The sequence below is a fragment of the Neovison vison genome, chromosome 2, assembly GCF_020171115.1.
Source record: "Neovison vison isolate M4711 chromosome 2, ASM_NN_V1, whole genome shotgun sequence".
Taxonomy (NCBI): Eukaryota; Metazoa; Chordata; class Mammalia; order Carnivora; family Mustelidae; genus Neogale; species Neogale vison.
Window position 1 is genome coordinate 95,760,175 of NC_058092.1, and position 21,684 is coordinate 95,781,858.

Below are 21,684 nucleotides of genomic sequence, written 5' to 3' on the forward strand. Positions count from 1 at the left end.
AACTTAAGCAATGAAAGCACTTACATGAATTCAGTTCCGTTCCCATTAATAAGTGGATTCCAAAAGAAAAAAAATTTATAAAGACTGTAAGAAATGTATTGAAATGGTTAAACTATTACTTCAAAATCCAATTCTAAAGGAGCTGTTGAGTAATAATGATTATGTGGGGTCCTTGGAAAATGTCTCTTAGAAGAGTGTTCCAAGCAAAACATGGTTTACAGTGATTTAGAAAATATGAAAGGCTGGATTTTGTAGATTGCTTGGTGCACATCTTGTTTCTCTTAAATAAATTAGAAAAAAATCTACAGTGTTGTTGTAGTCCTTTGGTTTTATTTTCTGGGATTAAAAAGAACGTATAGGCATAAATGTTTTTACAGGGTCTTCTTGAAGATATCCTTGAAAATAACTTATCAAATGGCTTTATTCATGTCTCTTGATTATCAGTATTCATCAATATCACTGTCAGCCTTGATTAACTGGTTAAAAATTTCAGAGCAGAATAAGGAACTTTCATGAACATTTCCCCCAAATCCCTGAGAATCATAATCATCACAGATATATTTTATCCCTTCATCATAAATCTCTGGAAAGTAGCCGTGTTCGTTCATTGTTAACAGGGCAAGGAGCAGTGTCATAGAGGGTTAATCCATGTAAATTGGCTTCCACTCGTAAAGAAATTTTCTGTAACAGAAAAGAAAATTATACATAGGTGTTTGTTCCTTAAAGACATCTTCAACGTCTTCAACTTTCCATCTTCAAAATGTTCTGAAGAATATTTTTGGGATTGGAGATGTAAATCTATTCCAATGAGTAAAGAGACTGAACAGATGTTGTACTGCCAAAGGTATCATCTGTAGTACCAACAGAGTTAGGAAAACCAAGCTTTTCTACTCAGAAGCTCTTCATTTTTCTTTGGTTTCTAAAAGGAATTGGTGAAACGAAATGTTGAGGTTGGCCTACAAAAACATAGGCAGAGTTGATGAATTGACCTGTTTTACAATCTGATTTTCAAGGATGAACCCCTTACTAAGAACATACTGTTCTCCCAAACACAGAAATGACTTACCTGAGCAGCTCTTCTTATGGCATTGCTGCTTATGAAGTTAATTTTCAAAAATGTTGGAGACATGACTATAGCATCTTCTTTTATTCCACCTGAGGAAAGTTTACATAAATATAATGTTCTGTTTTCTTACCTGAAAATCACGGATGTAAGTCAGGAAAAAACCAAAGAAGGAGAAAGACATAGACCATTCTGCTGCAGTGGTAATCATGTGAAGCACGTAACCCTTGAGTGACAATGGAAAAAAAGAATAATTTTTTGAAATTTCACTTGAGTGATCTAGAATTTCTCTCAAATAAAAGAACCATAAAATCTGCAAACCAATCTGTCTTCTGAAATTCAAAGGACATGAGATAAACACTAAGGACATATTAATATACTATGGCCTTTTGTCAAAAACTATATACATGTGAGTTTATTAATTGTAACCAACATGCCATATTAATTAAAGATATTAATAAAAAGTGTGTGTACAGAATATACTGATAACAAAGAACCCTCTGCACTGTTTTCACAATATTTCTGTAAATACAAAACTGTCTAAAATAACATTTGTTTAAAAACTTAATTCTATTTATCTTTTATAAATAATTCCATATCTAAACTTTCTGGAGAAAAAAACAAAAAACAAAACAAAACAATCCTAATTTATTGAACATATCTCAATGTGGTTTTGATTTGAATTTCCCTGATGGCTAATGATGATGAACATATCTCAAGAATTGAAGAAAGGCATTAGGAAAGTCTTCCTAAATGATCTAGCTGTCATAACTTCATCTAGAGGGAATAAAATTTCCATCTGAAGAACTAAGAACAGGAGAACCTCTACTCTATACTTGGGAAGTTACCGCTTTTCCCACAGCCATAAGATTCATTAAATGTCACTAAAAATGTTTCAGTAAAAAATACTCATGATAAATTTAGTGTTATTTTTACACTAAAAATAAAGCATTAAATAATATATAGATTATAACTGAGGGAAACTAGCAAATTATTTCACTCTTTTATTCTTACAAACATGTCCTATCCAGGGCTAATTCTTTAAAAATAATTCAAAATGAAATGCCACTGAGAGGTCTGTGAAAACAGATGAACTTAATTTTGTCATCTAGTTAGTATATGTCTCTCCTCTTTTTTCCCTCAGGGTCAAAGATGTTATCTCCATTCAGATATGCATTATACTGGAACCTAAATAAAGAGTACGTAATAATAAACTTCTAGATGGTAATTCAGAAAACAAGTATTCCAATAATAAAAGAGCTCAGCTGGGTATGTTGTACACTACATCCATATTTGGAGGAGTCAATTTCTGAGAAAACTCTTCACCATCACAATTCTCCTTATGTGTTGAAAATGTTCATTGTTGAACTGAGACAGAAAATACTGGTAGTGCTACACAAACTCGATCAGACACAGAAAATAATCCTAATTTAACAAAATGATTACTCTAGAAAAGTAGTATTTTTAATGATGACATGAAAAATACATCAAAATCAACCAAAATAGTCATCTTTAATATAAAACTATGTTTTATAGATTCCAAGATCTTACTCTGTCCTCAGGGTTCCAGTGGAGTTTCTGTACAATATCTGTGCCAAAATTCCCACTGTACAAAAGTGATGAGCAAGTCAGCACTATACAAAAAGTAAGTCAAGGAGAATCTCAGAGAAAACCTGTACGTTTAAATTAGATTCAAAATAAAAATCACTTTAAGTTCCACAAGGATTATTCATTCATTTGCAAGATCCAAACCCATTTTCTTAAAGACTCGATATTACATAGTAGTAGTGAAAATTAAAATGTACCCACAGGATTACTATGAAATGGTTTGCATAGTCAATCCTTCTTTGCTCAGTAAATCAGCAGTACTAGCCTAAGATTCTGCTCCATAATTGTTCTCGGGAGGGCATTAACTCATCCTTCACATCTCTGAAGTGAGTATGATCGGGCTGAATTTTATCTTTGTTCCCAGCTCAATTACTGAGATCCTATGTCAAATTTGAATCTTGTCCTTTAATTTAGGGTTAGTAACCCAAGAATCTCCCCCACAAAATGCCTGCTCACAATATGCCAACAGTGTTCACTTATATTCTGTTATTTAATTCCCTTCCAAAGTACAGCTATGTTTTACAGCAAAGGATACTGCTAAATGCACTTACTCCACACCAGATAACCACCAGTAGTCTGATCCAGAAGACTTGTTTGCCATGAATTTTGGGCTGCATTTGGTAGGAAAGGATGGTCTGAACGAACATGTATAACGAGCCCATGCCAAAGGTGAGCACAGCTCCACATACATGTACAATAAAAAAGGCTGTTTTCTGAGAGGTAGAAAGAAGAAATAAATAAGAGAAGCTCAAAACATATTGCCAACACAATATTTAAAAGCACAGGCTAGTGATCTCAAAAAAAACAGTCGCTGAATGGAAAAACACTATGAATTCCAGAGATTACTTCCTGAAGCAATTCTCTCCCAGAGTACTCCACAAAAGCCAGAAGATTGCAGTTAAATCAGTAGTCACGACTGAAAACATGGCAAGAATTATTCATTTACTCATGAATATGTTTATTTGGGTACCTCTTCTATGTCAAGCACTGTTCTAAGTACTCAGATACATTAGTGGACAAAACAGACAAAAATCTGGCCCTCAGAATTTACATTCAAGTGAAGAAGCAAAAACAGTAAGTGGCAAACTTTAGAAATAAGCAAAGTCCATCGTTTGTTAGATGGTAATAAGGGTTATAGAAAAAGGGTAGTGCATGGCAAAGGAGGATCAGGATGGTTGGGAAGCTGGAGGGAGGGTTTCAACTTAAATCTAATTTAAATCTGCATGCAATTTAAAGGCTCAGAAAATTAAAGCATTCCCTCTTGGCTCTCAATGATTGGTTTTGGATAAATTATACATGAGATTACCATAAATTCCAATATTTTCCTCCTTTTTATCAGTATCCATTTACATTTTACTTTTTACTACATGTACCCTCTGCTTAAAAGTGACAATGGTAGCTCTCCAAAAATTCTACAAATGTTTTTTGTTGAACTGCTCTAGTTTTCGAAGCTGATGCAGTCTGTATTTCACTTGGTTGAGAAGGCACTGCAGAGCACCTGGCAGAGTGTAGGACGGGGTAACAAGAGGGGAGAGGTTAGGACTTGGGTCCCTTCTTTCACAACTGACTGTGCTAATTCACAAACATAGCACCCAGTTTTCTTAGTTGAACCTATAGTAAAAGGTAATAATGTTTTTGCCAAAGCCGTTGGTTTTCTTTTGGAGAGGAAGGGCTATTTTGATTTGGTTTGTGGTGTTCTAACTGGCAATAAGTTACGAGTGCTGGAAAGAGAAAAGAATGCATTGCTATTACCACTTTGGGTAACAATAAAAAAAAAAAAAAAAAAACTTCAGTACCCATAAAACATAATACAAAACGGTATTATCTTCTTCTGAGAATTTATCTATACATATGATTAAAGGCTAGAAAAATATAGGCAAAAACTAAATTAACAATTTTAGGGCCACAAGCAGGAATATGGATAAATTTTCCCCTTAAAAATATTCTCATATAGTATACCTGGATGGTTCAGTAAGTTAAGCCTCTGCCTTCTGCTCAGGTCATAATCTCAGGGTCCTAGGATCAAGCCCCACATTGGGCTCTCTGCTCAGCGGGGAGACTGCTTCCCCCTCTCTCTTTGCCTGCCTCTCTTACTTGAGCTCTCGCTCTCTATGTCAAATAAATAAATAAAATCTTTTAAAAAAATTCTCATATAAATTGATGAAGCTAAATACTGATATAGCCTGACTGATGCCCACTGTGATCAGTACATAGTTCCAACAACAAAATCCTGTGAATTAAAAAGTAAAAACAGGGGCACCTGGGTGGCTCAGTGGGTTAAACCTCTGTCTTCAGCTCAGGTCATGACCTCAGGGTCCTGGGATTGAGCCCCACATCAGGCTCTCTGCTCAGCAGGGAGCCTGCTTCCTCCTCTCTCTCTGCCTACCTCTCAGCCTACTTGTGATCTCTGTCAAATAAATAAATAAAATCTTTTAAATTAAAAAAAAAGTAAAAACAAAGAATGGAGGGCACTTATTACCGTATTTTTATAATTAAAAATAAAGGCATTTAAAACTGGTTTTAACTGGCAGCACTTCTGCTTGGACATTCAGTTGTGTTACTTTAGAGACCAGGGAAACAGCAAAAGATCTTGAAATAGGCCAGAGAGTACTCCAGTGGAATGTTAAAGCCTCTGGCACTGGTTCTACACGAATGTCAGTTTTACTCGGCTCTGAAAAGTTCCTTAATGACAGAAGTTATGTGTAGAGACAGAAGTTAATTTGTAGAAAACTGATAGAAATGCAAATAATCCATAACTATTCAAATGCAATTGTGTCTTTTTGAATGTTATTAATTATCACTCTGTGAATAATGACCAGTTTTACATCATAAAATTTGTTTTAGCATTCCTTATTTGACTACAAACCTGTGTTACCTTGATTTCTCTTTTCAGCTGATTTGTACTACTTACTATTTCCCTCATCAATTAGTAAGTTAAATAACATGTACGAAAGTCATTATTTTATTCTCTTTAAAAATATATCTTTTCACAAAGCAAAGACAAAAACTTATCCTTTGACAAAGACAAGAAAAATTACAGCGATATGTGTGGTCAGGAGCAAATGTCTGATAAAGAACTTAAAAAGTATACAATGAATGGTCTGTAATCTTTACCTATAAGCAGTTAATGAAACTTAGCAACTAATCTTCTGCTTTCTTAGCCTTATCCTCTCTCTGAAGTCTCCTTGAAGATAAAGTTTATAGGAAGAAAGAATGGCATGTGACAACAGAGGCATACATTATGGAGTTTTGTTGCCACAAGCCACGCAATACCAAGGATGGCTGGTAACTATTGGAAACTAGAGAAGAGGCATGTGTCCCCAAAAGGGAACTATCCCTTCTAACACCTTAGTTTCAGACTTCTGGCCTTCTTTTATTTATTTAAAAGAATAAATTTCTGTTACTGTAAGTCACTCAATTTATGGTATTTTGTTATGGCAGCCCTACGAAATTAATACAGATTTCTGCTTACTTATTCTTTCCAACTTTCCTCAAAGATAAATGTCCTTCGAAGGGAAAAATACCTCTAAGTAGGCACTGAGGATGCTTATCATGTGTTTGTGTTTACTGAATATTATTATACAGAGTTGTTTTCAAAGAAATTAAATCTGAATTTTTTAAGTCAGAGTTTTCCAAATCACATGAGGTCTCTTTAAGCACCGACAACCACAGCAGTAGCAAAAGAATTTTTATTCATCCTGCTTAGTCCCTTTAGCCTCTTTAATAAGTCACAAACAATGAGAACATCTTTGAAATACTACGTTAGGTGATGAATATACAGCGATGAACACAACCATTGTGCTTATAATTAATGGAGAAACACATCAACTAAAAAATTTTTAAAACCACAGATAAAAAAATTAGACTATAGTAAGTGCTGTGAAGAATTTGTTTCCAGAGGCTAAGAGAACACAGAGAATACAAATAAAGAAAATTCTATATGGGAACAAGTCTAGTCACAGAGAAGATCTCTCTGAGGAAGAGGTCTGCATGGAAAACCTGAAGACACCTAGATCTATTTAGGTATGGGGTAGTGAAATGTCCAACAAAAGAAACGTGAAATGGAGTGAAATAAACTTGTCTTATTTAAGGAATAAAGAAAGTCCAGTGTTATGTAAAAGGGAGGATATTAAGAAGGGGAATGACGGAGAACGAGGCTGGAGAAGTAGATCATGCAAGACCTTTGAATTAATTAAGCAGCTTGGCGGTTCATCAAATTCCTTTTTCTCTCTTGATTACATCTCTTTTCATGGAAGCTTGGAGCTGTACAGCTTTAGATAGGGTACAGGGAAACAGAGTGAGATGTACATATAATTACAAAAGATTACACTGGCTGCAATATTAAGATGAAAGGGAGGTTAAGAGTGAAGGCAGAAGAAGCATTTAGGCGGCTATGGTACTAGACCAGATTATGAAAGATAATGAAATCTGAACTGGTTGAAGAGATGGTAGGGAGAGCAAGCAGAGATGGAAATGGAGAGAAGCAGATGTTTTCAAAAAATGTTTAAGGGGTAAAGCAACAAGTCCCTACTTTAAAACAGTGCTAGAGTCTCTTCCAAGTCAAACTCTGCCACACAGAAGTGGGAAGAGACGGGGCAATGCACTCACCACTTAAGCACTAAAAGTTTATACAAGGAAGGATATTGGGGTATTGTTACAGAATCTGCTTATAAATAGGGCCCAGCAATTAAGCCATCAGTAAAGGATGTGAAGGCAATTCAACAGGTGCAAAGCTACATGAAAAGGGATATGATCAAGAGAGAAAAAAGGAATTTGATTCAAAATTAAAAAGCCCAGGGACCCCTGTGGTGAAGGTGAATTAGAATTAAAGCTAAAACGAACATAGCAATAAAAGTATATAAACCATTTTTATATGTAAATGAGAAAAAGGCAGAAAGGCAGCATGCACAGGCCACAACTAGGAACTCCCATTGGAATTTACTGGATTGCATAAACAAGTATTAATTATTAACACAGGTAGCATCTTACGTGTGGAGGTCACTTTGGGATCCATTCTTACCAAACAGGGATGAGAGATACTGTTAAATTGGTAAAGGGACAACTGGAACAAAGAATCACTATCCATATACTAAAATTTCCCCAAAACATATTTTTAACACTGAGCTTCAGAAACTGATTAGTGAAGACAGAATCCTATTTGTGGCAAAGACCGCTAGCTAGCTAGCCACCAAAAGTCCTGTGTCCCTTCCACAGTATGGAGTTGTCCCAGGAGCTGATGCTCAGCATGACTTCACTTCCCAGTCCCTCTTGTTGTGTCTAGCAAATGTTAGTAGGATGATGTGAGTCACTGTCAGGTCAAGGTTGTTAAGAAGCAGGTGTGATTTCTGCATATTCTCTTTGACTGTTCCAGTTGGCTGGATGCAGAAGATAGTAAGGACTTAGGGAATGCAAGAGCTCAAAGATGCCCGTGCCTTAAATCACTGTGGGAGGAAAGCCATCTATCAGGCAAAAATACCTGCAGTGGATGCATGAATATGCCTCTATATGTGTATTTGTATGAGGGTGTATAGTTATTAGATTTCTAAATTGAAACTCTGAAGACTGCAGAGCCATTAAGCAAAAAACACCCATATGCCCAGGACATAGCTGGTATTACCAAAGACTCATCGAAGGAATGTGAAGAGTTTGCAAATTTTGTGAAAGTTAACCTGCTATTTTAAGAATTCCCTGAGAAAAAGGTGAAAAGCTCCATATACTTCCTTTACTTCCTCATGAGGGGCTGAGCACCTCTAGAAATAGAGGTGAACAATGGGAACATCTAAACAAGAATATAAAATAGGTAAATGAGTGTAGTTTGTTAGCATATTTTTCCCCCCCAAAGAGCTTTACTTTTAAGTAATCTCTACACCCAACACGGGACTCGAACTCACAACCCCGAGATCAAGAGTTGCACGCTCTACCAGATGAGGCAACCAGGTGCCCCTAGCCATATATATTTTTTCAAAGTTCAAATCTATAATTGTGTCACTTACAATTTATATCAATTCTCTCTGGTCTTGGAGTAATCTCCAACTAAGTAGTAATGAAGAGTCTAATAGAGCCCTGTGAATGATTAAAAGGTCAGAGTAATTTATAGGTTTTCAGGAGTTTACGGAGAATTAATTTTTCTAATTGTGAAAGTAGTGAACCCTAAGAAGGTCAAATGATTTAAAGGCAGGGGATTCTACTTTGTTAAGGCAAAGAAACAATAACAGTGTGTAACTGAATGTTTCAGGTTTCCTTTTGAACATGTATTAATTTATGTACCTCAGGAAAATACTTATGCTGGGTAAAATACAAACCTGGAAGTTTGCCACAACAGAAAGCCCAAAACAACTCAGTAATCCAAGTACAAGGCCAGCCTTGTTTAATTTGATGATACGACTCTCTTCAGGATTCAGGGCATGAACTTGCTTGTAACGAACATAAATGGTTGCAATGCCTGGGAAGAGATAACCCAAAAGACAGCAAAGTAATAAGTAACCAGGGAATAAAGTTGCCAACAAAGAGTTAACAAAGGTCACCTAACATAAATCTTCCTTTCAAAGTTAATTTGAGAGAAGAGAAAAACCAAAAAACAGAAATAGCTGTTGATTTTAAAGAACCTTTAAGGTTGCATTATGGAACTAGTAAGATCTCTGTGTGACTGAAGGGCACTCTCATGGGCCTCACATTTACAAATATTTAGGACAAAATTTAAGAGATAAGTTTGATGTTTTCTGAAAATCTCTAATGATAAGTGTTATATAAAACAAAATATTCTAGATGATTAGCATTAACATTTATAGTAATTATTGCTAAAATATGGATAAAACGGATACTGGCAAAACAAAACAAAACAAAACAAAAACCAACCAACCAAAAAAAAAAAAAAGGAAAAAAGAAACACGAAAAGGTGATTTGCCTCACTCCCATTTCATTTTATTTCAAGTTATTATAACTTGGTTCAATCAGATATAGCAGTCAATTACACAGAACAAAAACACCAATTTTACCATAGTTGTTATCAGCAAAGGGTCAAATCAAGTCAAATTTCCCATTGCAAAAGTATTGCCAAAGAATTTGAAAGTATAGAAAATGAAACAGAGATATGCTTTTGTAGACATGTTTTTGAAAACTTTAGTCATAAGATCAACTTCTACGCACTGAATCATTTGTTTCCTTGACTTCAATTTTTGAACCAAGGAGATAGTAAATACCATATGGAAAAGTGCAAATATTTAAAATAATCACAATTGACAAAAAAAATTTTTAGTTAATCATTAATATAAGTTTGATTCAAAAAATAAATAATGAACAGGAATGTAAATTACAGTAGATTTCCAGTCCTTTGGCGTTAGAACATCGTTCAAAAATCAAAACGCAGTTCTACGACTACTCTTAAACTTATAAATTGTTTATCCTAAATGAACTTAGTTGGTGTTAGTTGTAGTCAGTGTGTTTATAAGCTTTTTGTCCTGTACTGGTCACTTAAGAAATCCACTTAGGGTCTCAAAAACTATTTGGTTATACTTTACAACTTCTATTTGGATGAGTAGTCAAATAGCCTTATAGATATTTTTTAAGGTTTATTTCTATAATTTAGTATTTTTAGAAACTGCCTTTCTTTGAAAAGGAATATATCTGGGATCAATAATTTAGTGATAACATTCCCTCAGGTATAATCAGAAAGTAAAACAAGTAACACAAGTGTTTAAAGAAGGAAAGGGCAATTTTGCTATTAGTTTTGATTTTTAAAACAATTCCCATTACTTACACAAAACTGCAGCAATATTTAACATTGCCCCAAACAAGCATTTTTCTGGAGCTACTGTACCAGTATCACTGAAAGAAAAAAAAGAAGGTATGTGGATTTCTCACACTAAATATACATGTGTATTTTTTTCTAAGGAGTAAGAAATAATGGATTACTTCAAATCCTGTATCTTTTTACACATTCCTAAGTTCAACTCATATAATTTTATGAGAACATGACAGTTTGAACTCACAGTATTTATCTAGTTCACTTTTCTTTTCTTAAAAGATTTTATTTATTTGACAGAGAGCACAAGCAGGGGGAATGGCAGAGGGAGAAGTAGAAGCAGGCTCCCTGCTGAGCAGGAAGCCTGATGTGGGTCTCCATTCCAGGACTCTGAGATCATGACCTGAGCCAAAGGCAGACACTTAGCCAACTGAGCCACCCAGTAGCCCTAATTCACTTCTTTCTCCTACCACTTGAAACTACTTTTTTTTTTTTTTTAAGATTTTATTTATTTATTTGGCAGAAAGGGAGAGAGAGATCACGAGTAGGCAGAACGGCAGGCAGAGAGAGTGGGGGTAGCAGGCTCTCCACTGGGCAGGGAGCCAGATTCGGGGCTTGATCTCAAGACCCTGCGATCATGACCTGAGCCAAAGGCAGCCAGTTAACTGACTGAGCCACCAAGGCACCCCAAGATTACTTCTTTTTCAGATAACAGAAATTGATTAAAAACAAACAAACCTGGGCACCTGGTGGTTCAGGCAGTTAGGCAGCTGCCTTTGGCTCAGGTCATGATTGTAGGGTCCAGGGATTGAGGCCCATATCAGGCTCCATGCTCAGTAGGGAGCCTGCTTCTCTCTCCCTCTGCCCCACCTCCCTGCTCATTCTCTCTCTCTCAAATAAATTAATAAAAATCTTTTTAAAAAAATAACAAAAAATACCTACCCTGGGTACATTAGGGCTGTGTTACTGATTTCCATCAATTGGTCAGGTGTGTTCCTCTGTCTCACCTGGATGTTCTCGAAACACTACAGATCCTTTCACAACTCTGCTTTTGTCATCTGTTGTTGACCCTGTCTATAACTCAATTAATACCTAATCATGTCCTGTTAATTTCAAAAACATTTACCAAGCACCTATTATGTGCCCGACAGTATTTTAGGAACAGGAGTACAGTGGTTAGAAAAGAGACAAAGCCCTTCCCATCTTGTAGCTTCCACATGAGACCACTTTTTCCCTGCCCTCCAGAGCCTTGGCCAACTCCTCTAACAGAATGAGAAATCACAGAGCACCCTGTCCAGACTTCTGTTAAAATTGCTGATCACAATGTATTACAATGTATCAGCTTACATGCTTGTGTTTCAGGGCAAACACAGATCCAGATCACCACCTACCATTTACTGTGCAAATTTGGGTATGCTCTCTTATCTTTCTATGACTGTTCCTTGTCTGCAAAATGGGGCTATTAATTTCCTCCAGCCTCATCTGCTCAACATGAGGAAATGAAAGTGACAATATGTGTGAAGATCTAGCACAACAGCAGACACAGGAGAGATACCCATTAAATGTTAGTTCCTTTCCCTTCCCTCAAACTACAGTAAAGATGAAAAAGACAAAGTCTTTGGCCACAAACTGAAGTACTAAAGGAAAGAGATAATAAGGATCTCAGCTAACACAATCTAATTGGAATCAAAAAGAGAGGGAAAGTCACATCTGGTAAGGAATCAATAGTGTTTGGTGAAGTTTGGGTTAGGTTTAGGGAAAGTAAAGTAACATATAAGGATTGTTCCTTCCAACTCTAAGATGTATCTTTAGAAACAAAAGATTCTGTTACTTTGATCATCTTCAGGTAGTGAGAATTACGGTTTAGCTGCTTGTTGCTTCTACCTTTCAATTTTTAAAAAATAATGTATATACATTCCTATAATCAAAAAATTTCTGATTTCCTAAAATTTTAATAGTTGTATTTCAAGAGATGCTACAGTTTAGAAACACCCTGTAAGGAAACAAAAGCACGCATTTCCAAGATGGCTGGCTAAGTGTGCTCCTGCCTCGGCTCTGGAACAGTCTGATACAAACTGGACTACAAGTAAAATCAGCCAAGTCCATCACCTCATCATACAACACTCCAACCCAGTGGTCATCAAACTATTTTGATCACACACCATCAAAAAGAAAAAAAAAATTAAAAAGTCTGATTGTGTAACTTCAAAATATATATATTTATTAGTTAAGCTCAAATATCAAGATTTTAAAATATACATAGATATTCTAATTTGTTCTCTTCCCCCAGTACTCATCTCCTGCATTCTACGCAGGCATCCACTACCTGAACAAACTAAGAGAACACCTGAAACATACTTGCTGTGAAATTGTCTTTGGTGTAGAAATTTACATTTTGTTTTATCTTTTGGGACTATTAACAATTAAACCTTTTAGATGGGGTCTGTGGACTGAGAGGAACTTTGTAGAGCATCTAGTCTAACTTAATCATTCTTCAGATGAAGGAAATGAGCCCGAGAAGTAAAATTAAGTACTGAGTTTAAATGTATTAGAACATCAGAGAAAGGTCCCAGGGTAATAATACTTAGGTCAGTAGCAGAAAAATAAAAGGGTAGAACAGGGACAGAAAAGGAAGTGTCTAGGGTACTGTCAGAAAATCACATGCAGTACCATCAGAGAACTGAAACTCTGAAAAAGAACCCAAAGGCCTCTTAAATGATTAAAAGTTTTTTAAAGTGAAAGCAGACAAGTTCTTAAAGGGGAAATAAAAATGCTGAAAGGCACTCAGAAATTACTGATGTATGTTCTCTAAAAAGTTACTAAAGAATGAACTGTCTCCTTAAGCTACATGTTTCTGTAGCAGCGTGCTATGATCAGTGGTGATTACTCAACAAATTATTCCTAGAATCGGAACCTTCAATTCTAAAATATCTTTGGTTTTTGTACATCTTCCCAAAGTGTACCAAATTTGTTGCTATCTTTTGCTCCATACCATACCACTGTGGAAACAAATGTAGATAGTAAGATTCTGATCTCTTCTTGATACTTTTTTTTTTAAAGATTTTATTTATTTATTTGACAGAGATCACAAGTAGACAGAGAGGCAGGCAGAGAGAGAGGGGGAAGCAGGATGCCTGCTGAGCAGAGAGCCCCATGCGGGGCTCGATCCCAGGACCCTGAGATCATGACCCGAGCCGAAGGTGAGGCCCAACCCACTGAACCACCCAGGTGCCCCTCTTCTTGATAATTTTAAAAAGATAAATTTAGGGACCCCTGGGTGGCTCAGTTGGTTAAGCAGCTGCCTTCGGCTCAGGTCATGATCTCAGCATCCTGGGATCGAGTCCCACATCGGGCTCCTTGCTCGGCAGGGAGCCTGCTTCTCCCTCTGCCTCTGCCTGCCGTTCTGTCTGCCTGTGCTCGCTCTCTCCCCCTCTCTCTCTGACAAATAAATAAAATATTTTTAAAAAAAAAAGATAAATTTAGCCTTCTGGTTCATCACCCTTTAAAAATTCACTATTTTCTACATTGGAAAGGTCATTTTTTCAGAATATAAACAAATAAATAAATGAAACAACTAAAACAACAAAATAAACTATGGAAGGAAACCAACCAAACCATTAATTACCTCTGGACAGGCAGGAGCAGGAGAGGGGCTGAAACAGACTTTCACTTTTTACTTTTATAATCAGTCTAGTATTATTTAAAATTTGTTAGGATAAGTATATATTGTCTTTATAACTGAAAAAAGAGAGTTACAAACATAGCACAAGCAACTGAGTACCCATACTTACATCATTATTAATTTTGAAATTTCAAAAATATTACTGATAAATTTTGATACTTAATGTGTCAGAAAGACCTAGACAATATGTCATTAAGATTAAAAGCAGGGTCTCTAGAGTCAAACTGCCCAAACTGCATTTTGGTTCCATCTCTTACTGAGTCATGAATCCTTGAACAAATAACTTATTTCCTTCTCTCTTAAATGGGGCTAACAATTTTTACTTCATAGGGTAGTTGTAAGGATTCAATTATTTATCATCTGAAGAATGCTTAGAACATAACCTTGTACATAGCAAGTAGATCAATAAATAGTTGTCATTACCATTATCTTTTAATACTACTACTGTTGTTTGCAGCATTTTTGAATTTTAAAGGGAGAGTAATTCTACTTGTATCTTCTGAGACAACCTCAAATATTTATTTGGAAGACAAGACACTTAAAGTGTCTTAATTCACTAAATAATTCACTAAGTGAATCATATCCCTGTCTCCACCTTTCTCTATCACATGGAAAGAACCAAATACAACTTCCTTTTTAGACTCTTTGTGTTGTTATAATGTCGAACATAAAACCTGAATTTTAAAATGTTAACATGGAATGCTGGCTTCACTGTTAAAATGTGAATGATACATAAACAATCTTCTATAAAAAAATACATTTCACTGACCTGATATAAGGCAGAGCAGGGTCAACATGGTGAAGTGTTATGGCCGTAATGTATGAAAAGATGAAAGCAGCAGCTGTCCAAATTACTAGGGCAGAAGGGAGGAAACTGAGACCTTGTTGAAACCACCACATCTCAAACAGGTCTTCTGAGGTAGAAAAAGCAAATTAGAGAAAATTATTCACAAGTATTTCATCTCTTCTACTTTAGCCATCCACTCCCCATATCGTATACTTATCACCATGAGCTTTCCACTTCTGATATCATCCCCCACACCATCTACTAACACCTGTTTGCTTTCAGTTTCTCTGTAAATGGAACCAAACTTCACCCACTTGCCATATCCAGAAACGTTCTTCCTCCCTCCGGTTTCCACACATAATCAAGTAGTAAGCACTGTTTATTCAACCTTCTAAGTTTCCTTCAAATCTACCCTTTCTTTCCATCTTCACTGCCACTACTCTACCGAAAATACCATCATTTCTTGGCCCAATTATTATTATAATCTCCCAAATGGTTCTTCTGTAGTATGGACCATGATCAATCTAGACTCCACCCTAAAGCCAGAGTGATCATTCTAAAATTCTGAAATATCAATCTACCTGTTCTCCTATAAAGAATATTTCAGGGCCTCCCTGTGCCCTTATAAATTGTCTTTCCTCCTTAACTCAATCTACAGGGTCTTTGCATTGTCTGATCTCTACTTAACTTTTGGTAATTCATCTCTGGCTACTTCTTTGTTCCCAATTCCTTGCTCTAGCTTTCATCATCATTACAAATTCAAACACAGTATCTACTCTGTCAGCACATTACTAATCACCTTAAATAAATGATCTCATTTACTTCTCACAACAGAATTACAGAGGTTAAGAGCATTGTCCAAGGTCACGGGGCTGGGACTCAGAATTTGAACAAAGCATTTCTGTTCCACACCAATAACTGTGCTATATGGCTGTAGGAAACTTCTTTCTGATGTTCAAATCTGTTATGCTCTCTTGTACACTAGCAGACCTTCATGTACACTGTTCTGACTGGGTAACACACCACCATGCTATCACCCTTTAGCCTCACTACCACCTGCTAACTCCTATATATTTTCTTTTTTTTCTAATTTATTTTATTTTATTTGTCAGAGAAAGAGAGAGAAAGATACAGCACAAGCAGAGGGAGCAGCAGACAGAGAGAACCAGACTCCCTGCTGAGCAGGAAGCCTGATGTGGGACCATGACTCCAGCCGAAGGCAGATGCCCAACTGACTGAGCCATCCAGACATCCCTACTCCTATATATTTTCAAGTACTAACTCTTACAGCTTCAGCTGAATGTCCCTGCTTTGTTTCTAAGAACACCCTTGACTTCCCCGACCAAGACATTCATCTCACTTAACTGTTGCTTGTTTGCTTGGTTTTATCTTCCTCACTAAACCTTAACTTCTGACAGAGCAGGAACAAACCATTTTGTTCACCATTATATTTCCAGCTCCTGCATGAGGGGGAAAAGAAAAAGAGTACCTAAATACACACATATCACACATCACCACTTTCTCTCTTAAATTCCAGACTGAGGATGTTGTTTCTGAATTCACTAATGATTACTTGATATTAACGTATCTGAATGTATTTAATTTTTAAAAATAAATACAGAAATGCCCTCAAGTTATAAGAAATTACTGCTATGCATATGAAAATGTCATGTTTAGAGGAGTATCTTCTCATAGTTTGATGGACAGAAATTAAATATTTCCCATGAACTTTGTAAGAATAACTTTTTTCTTTTTAAGAGCTTATTTATTTATTTGCCAGAGATCACAAGTAGGCAGAGAGGCAGGCAGAGAGAGAAGAGGAAGCAGGCTCCCTGCTGAGCAGAGAACCTGATGTGGGGCTGGATCCTAGGACCCTGGGATCATGCATGACCTGAGCCAAAGGCAGAGGCTTAACCCACTGAGCCACCCAGGCACCCCTGTAAGAACAACTCTTACCTGCATAATCCTCCAATGTGCTCAGCTTCTTCCAAATAATGAAATCTCAGCCACTTTTGACTTGTACTCGTCATTTACTCTGATCATCTGACTTGTTGCTAAATACATACATTTAAGTCTTGCTAAGTTAAGTTTCTTTTCCTTTTTCCCTAAAGTCACCATTATAGACTCGATATGAGTAATTTCCTCCTTGATTATCAGACTCTCCTCCTTTCTGTTATTTTTTTTCCTTTTTAGTCTTTAACATTCTATCAAGTTTATTTCATCAGTCTAGTTAAACGTGATAATTCCTTGCCACATTCCTATAGTGCTTTCCCCAGCATAAGTTTCTGGGATAATAATTCTCAATTTTTACAAATTTTGAATTATTTCTAAAATCTTTATTTCTTCTCCTTTATTCTCTTTGAAATTATTTTACTTTGGATAATTCTTATATAACATCCTTAGAAGAGTCTAGTTTCATATTTGTTGGTTCCACCAACGCTTGTAACTGTTTTACAGTTTTTGATATGAACTTGTATTTGGATGACTTTAATTGGGAGTATTCTATAAAGCTTAGGTTAATGGTGAATCATTCCAGGGTGGGTCTATATCTATTTTTGCCAGACAGTCTGGCGCATTACCAACCTGGGCCAACTTTTTTCCAGGTTTTTTAGACCATGTAGATAAGTAAATTTGAACCTTGAATCTGAGTGTTGGCAAGTTTCAAGTTCTCAAGAAGTAGCTTTACTCACCCACCTGGACCTGGGTGAAAATGAACAAATTTCTTTGTGATCCCCCTTGCCAGGAAGGAGATATTTTTCCTAGCCCACCTTTCACTGAGTAGTTTTTTGAGAATCCTGGCTGAATCTGGGGAAAGGTGGTGCTCCAAGGCCATGGGTTGTACAATTTCAAGTAGAAATATTTACATTTTAACTTTTATGAACAAAATCATCCCCTGAAACACATTTATACAAACTACCATGTGAATGGTGCCTCTTGGAATTATATACCTGAAAGGTCAAAGGGCTTTGAATTCTCTCTACCTTGGGTGGGGAGCAAGAGGAGCCTATGACTAGTCCTTAATTGTGCTTTATTTCTGCTATCAGCCAAACCAAAAGACACACTGCTAGTTTACTACTCTGGTTTCTATTCTCTCTTTGACCTTTTAGCCCTGGGGATTTCCCTTTCTGTTCTACAGGCCTACAATATATTTAAAAGGCTAATATAATTTATTCAGCATTTAGGTGTTCTGGCAAAAGGGATTTCCAAAACATTGTGTCCATCCCTTTGCTAGAAGCATAACCCCCCTTTCTTTAACCATTTTTGTATGCACATGTCCTTATTCTTTAAAATCAAGCTCAAATATGATCTTCCACAGCAACCTTCCCTAATCTCTCTGCATCCAGAAATAAGCACTCCTTCTTCTGAGAACACTCGATTTGCACATCTCTTGTGGCTATTGTCTTCTACAGTATGACAAATAAGTAAAGGGTCTTAAGTGGATAAAATCCTTGAGGGGAGACTCCACTTCCCTAACCATAGCAGAGGGCCTTCCCCATGTTAATCACAAAATATTTTCTGAATGAACAAACAGCCAAAACCAAATTGATTCTTAAAACCCAAAAAGATTCATGACTTTTCTATTTCAGCCAAGAGTATTGTCATTTTTCCAGGTTATTCAGATTCTGAGATCTCACAAGTAACACAAGGTTCCAGGACAGTATCCTCTTGCCACATGTGGCTCTTCAAATTAAAATGTCAGGGGTCCCTGGGTGGCTCAGTGGGTTAAGCCTCTTCCTTTGGCTTGGGTCATGAACCCAGGGTTCTGGGATCAAGCCCTGCATCAGGCTCTCTGCTCAGCGGGGAGCCTGCTTCCTCCTCTCTCTGCCTGTCTCTCCACCTACTTGTTATCTCTGTCTGTCAAAAAAAATAAATAAAATCTTTCTTAAAAAAATTAAAATTTCAATGGACTAAAATAAAACTTAAAAATTCAGTCTTTCAGTCATACTAGGCACATGTCAAGTGCTCAAAAGCCCCATGTGTCTAGTGGCTAAGCCAAAGGATAGTGAACATAGAGCACATTTCCATTATCATGGGAAAGTTCTATTGGACAATGCTGAGTAGCTCTTACAGGGACTGCACTGACATAGCACAAGTAAAGAAACACACTACTGATACATAATAAGTGGTAGCTTTTAGTACTAACTGTTAAATGGTCTAAAATAATACCCGCTTCACAGAGGTTCATGCAAGAACTAAATGAGTTAATATATGTAAAACATTGTCACAGATGATCAATAAATGGCTGTTTCTCTTTTAGACTATAAAAGATAAATTACCTGTTTTACAAGCTCGTAAGATACTGGTCTTCAAATCTGCACAAACCTGCACCTTTGTAAGTCCTGAAATCTACATACAAGGAAAATAAGAAAATGTTTCAAACCACATTCTTTTAAACATGTACAATTTCAATTCAATGCACCAATATTTGTCCATGGGTAGGACACTATGTTATAGAATTATTAATAAGTTATTTTTCTTTAAAGAGTTAATACATGTGTTTAATTTTTATATTTTAAATTTAGTTTGGTGAACATACAAGGTTATACTAGTTTCAGGTGTGTAAACGGTGATTCAAAACTTCCATACAGTACCTGGTGCTGATCGGGTTAAGTGTACTAGTGTTGTTTTATAATGATATTGTACCATCTGAAATTAAATAATATTTCAAATCTAGGATATTTCAAATCCTATCCTTTCTCACATTAGACACTTTTCACTGACATCAAAAAGATAAAATAAAAGGAAAAACACTGAATTTCCTCCTATGGAAGGAAAGACAAAAATGAGGAAAGGATAGTTTATTATTAAGCAAAATAAAACATTAACTAGCCCGTGTGATGCAAAGGGAAGAATACAGTTGTGAGATGGGCTTTATCCAAGTGCAAATCCTAGCTTTATCAAGTCCCAGCTGTATGATTTTTGGAAAGTTACTAAGCTTCTCTTAGTTACAATATTCTGATTTGTAAAGTAGCTATCTCAAAGGGTTGTTCCTTCGAATAGAACAGAGAAAGCATACAATATAACAATGATAGCTGATTTGTCAATTCTAGCCACAAGGATGGGAACAACACTTAATTCTTTACTAGTGTGAATCATGGGTTTCATATCTCCTCAGGCTTTGAGGGTTCTTGGTTAAACTAACAGTTTAGAAGACAAGCAAGGCTTGAAATGATTTACCAGTCTCCTAAGGACAACTGAAAAACTTAGGCGCCCTGACTTAGTGAGGAAGACTACTTTTGCCCATGCATTTTCACAGTGGAAAGCTAGAAGTGTGGCTGGTTAACTGCAAAGCAAGCAAAGTTAAAATTTTAATGGTTAATGATTTAAGAAGCCTTTGAAAATATGAAAGAATAACCTCATCTAGTAGTAAGAGTGCTTAATGAATTATTCCAGCTCTCTCACCTACCTTCTCTGCTTTCTTTGAAGATCCATGAATCAGAACTGCAGTCACAATTCTTAAATTTCTCAAATATTTGAAAGCCACTGGTAATAAGATTAATTCCTTTTACTGTCTCCTCTAAGCGGTGACTGCTAAGAAACAATAAGAAAGTAAATTCTGGATATTCCAAGTAAAGAGAGATAGTCTTAAGCTCTTTTTAAAAGTCCACAAAACCACCAGGCCCAAAGCAAAGCGTAAGAGAAAACAGTTATTTTTCTAAACTCTAAGCTGGCCTTCTGACAAATGTGATATTCTCGTAACTGTTAAATCCCAAAGAGTCTAGAAAATTAAGTAACTTTTTTTTAAGAAGTTTGATCAAAAATTACAAGGGGAGAAAAGGGGGTGGGAAGAGAATCTGATAATGCCACAATAATTACAAAACTGCATTTGGGTACTGATTTATAAATTAAAATTTGGGAGAACTGGAAAAAGTATTTCCCCGGTGTGTTTACTGGTTTTCAAATGTATCCTAATGTAAAGAACGAACAGTGTGAGCATACAAGGGACCAGCCATTTACCTTTCTGTATTGGGCCCACACACCCCTCACGTGCGCCCAGCGACAGAAAGGCGCGTGGTAGACCAGAACTCCACGTGGTAGACGAGCTTCAGATAAACACAAGGTCACCACAGATCTCAATTTCAAACCTACCCCAACCCCCCCCCCACCACCAAGGAATCTGAGCCTAAGAGTGAAAACTGGAACGGTACCCGACGGCAGTTTTTGTGGGACTGGGATGAGGGTTCTCCGTAGCCGCTTAAAAGAAAACCAAGGCATTATTTACACGGCTGCCTTCTTCCAGAGGCGCAAAGCCCGGGGACTCTGATCTCAGCCGGGTTGTGCCTGCGGCCAAGAAAAGATGCGGGAGGCGGAGCCTGACTCGGCCCGCGCGGGGGTAGGAGGTGAGAGGAACCCGGAGACACCGAGGATGGGAAGGCAAAGGTGAAGCAAGGGCACCTGAGCCCAGCCCGCCCCCGCCCCCGTCCCCCAGGTCCCCAGGAGCCCGCCTGCGCTCCGGCCACCAGCGGGTCCCTCTCCCGCGTTTCGCAGTGTGGTCCCGGGAGGCAGAGCCAGCCCGCACGCGACTCGCGCGCGGGCCACTGGGGTGAAGCTCCGGGCGGCTTCCACTTGCCAAACCCGCCCGATCCCATTCTCTGACCCACACCCCTACAGGGGGCTGGGGCCCGCCTTCATGCCCTTTTTGGCCTACCTCGTGTGGATGACCCAGCCAGGGACAGCCGCAGCGTTCGAAGCCGGCAGGCGGGACCGAGACAGGGCGGGACCCTAGGGCGCGCTCCCGAGCAGCCGGGCCAGGCCTGGGGCGCGCTTACCGCCCCGAGGAGCGCGCCCGCGCCGCCGCTCGT

At 37.4% G+C, this 21,684-nt stretch overlaps 1 protein-coding gene across 8 annotated transcripts; it reads right to left on the reverse strand.

The window, feature by feature from the left end:
• Window positions 1-310: 310 nt before the first annotated feature.
• On the reverse strand, window positions 311-21,615 carry DRAM2 (DNA damage regulated autophagy modulator 2). 8 transcript variants are annotated; one of them, XM_044238901.1, is made up of 12 exons: window positions 21,531-21,615; window positions 20,289-20,413; window positions 19,159-19,228; window positions 16,838-16,935; window positions 16,247-16,341; window positions 14,864-15,005; window positions 10,428-10,495; window positions 8,974-9,113; window positions 3,207-3,384; window positions 2,615-2,697; window positions 1,197-1,289; window positions 311-681 (listed from the first exon to the last, which is right to left on the reverse strand). In XM_044238901.1, exons 4-12 carry the CDS (start codon window positions 16,909-16,911, stop codon window positions 574-576), a joined length of 981 nt encoding a protein of 326 aa, XP_044094836.1. In that variant the 5' UTR covers window positions 16,912-16,935; window positions 19,159-19,228; window positions 20,289-20,413; window positions 21,531-21,615; the 3' UTR covers window positions 311-573. The 8 variants fall into 8 exon arrangements, with proteins under 8 accessions (XP_044094836.1, XP_044094834.1, XP_044094835.1 ...); XM_044238899.1 differs by having other exon boundaries at window positions 14,864-15,008; XM_044238900.1 differs by having other exon boundaries at window positions 14,864-15,008; window positions 20,289-20,410; window positions 21,531-21,610.
• Between the last annotated feature and the right edge of the window lie 69 nt (window positions 21,616-21,684).

What these genes read in the sequence shown, in the direction of transcription:
- DRAM2 (XM_044238899.1), bottom strand. Translation starts at nt 16,911, where the DNA reads ATGACGAGTACAAGTCAAAAGTGGCTGAGATTTCATTATTTGGAAGAA. An exon ending in CCTGCTCTGCCTTATATCAG is followed by an intron (nt 10,496 to 14,863) that starts GTCAGTGAAATG and finishes TTTTTCTTTCAG; the next exon opens with TGATACTGGTACAGTAGCTC. An exon ending in CTTACATCCGTGATTTTCAG is followed by an intron (nt 682 to 1,196) that starts GTAAGAAAACAG and finishes TTTCTGTTACAG; the next exon opens with AAAATTTCTTTACGAGTGGA.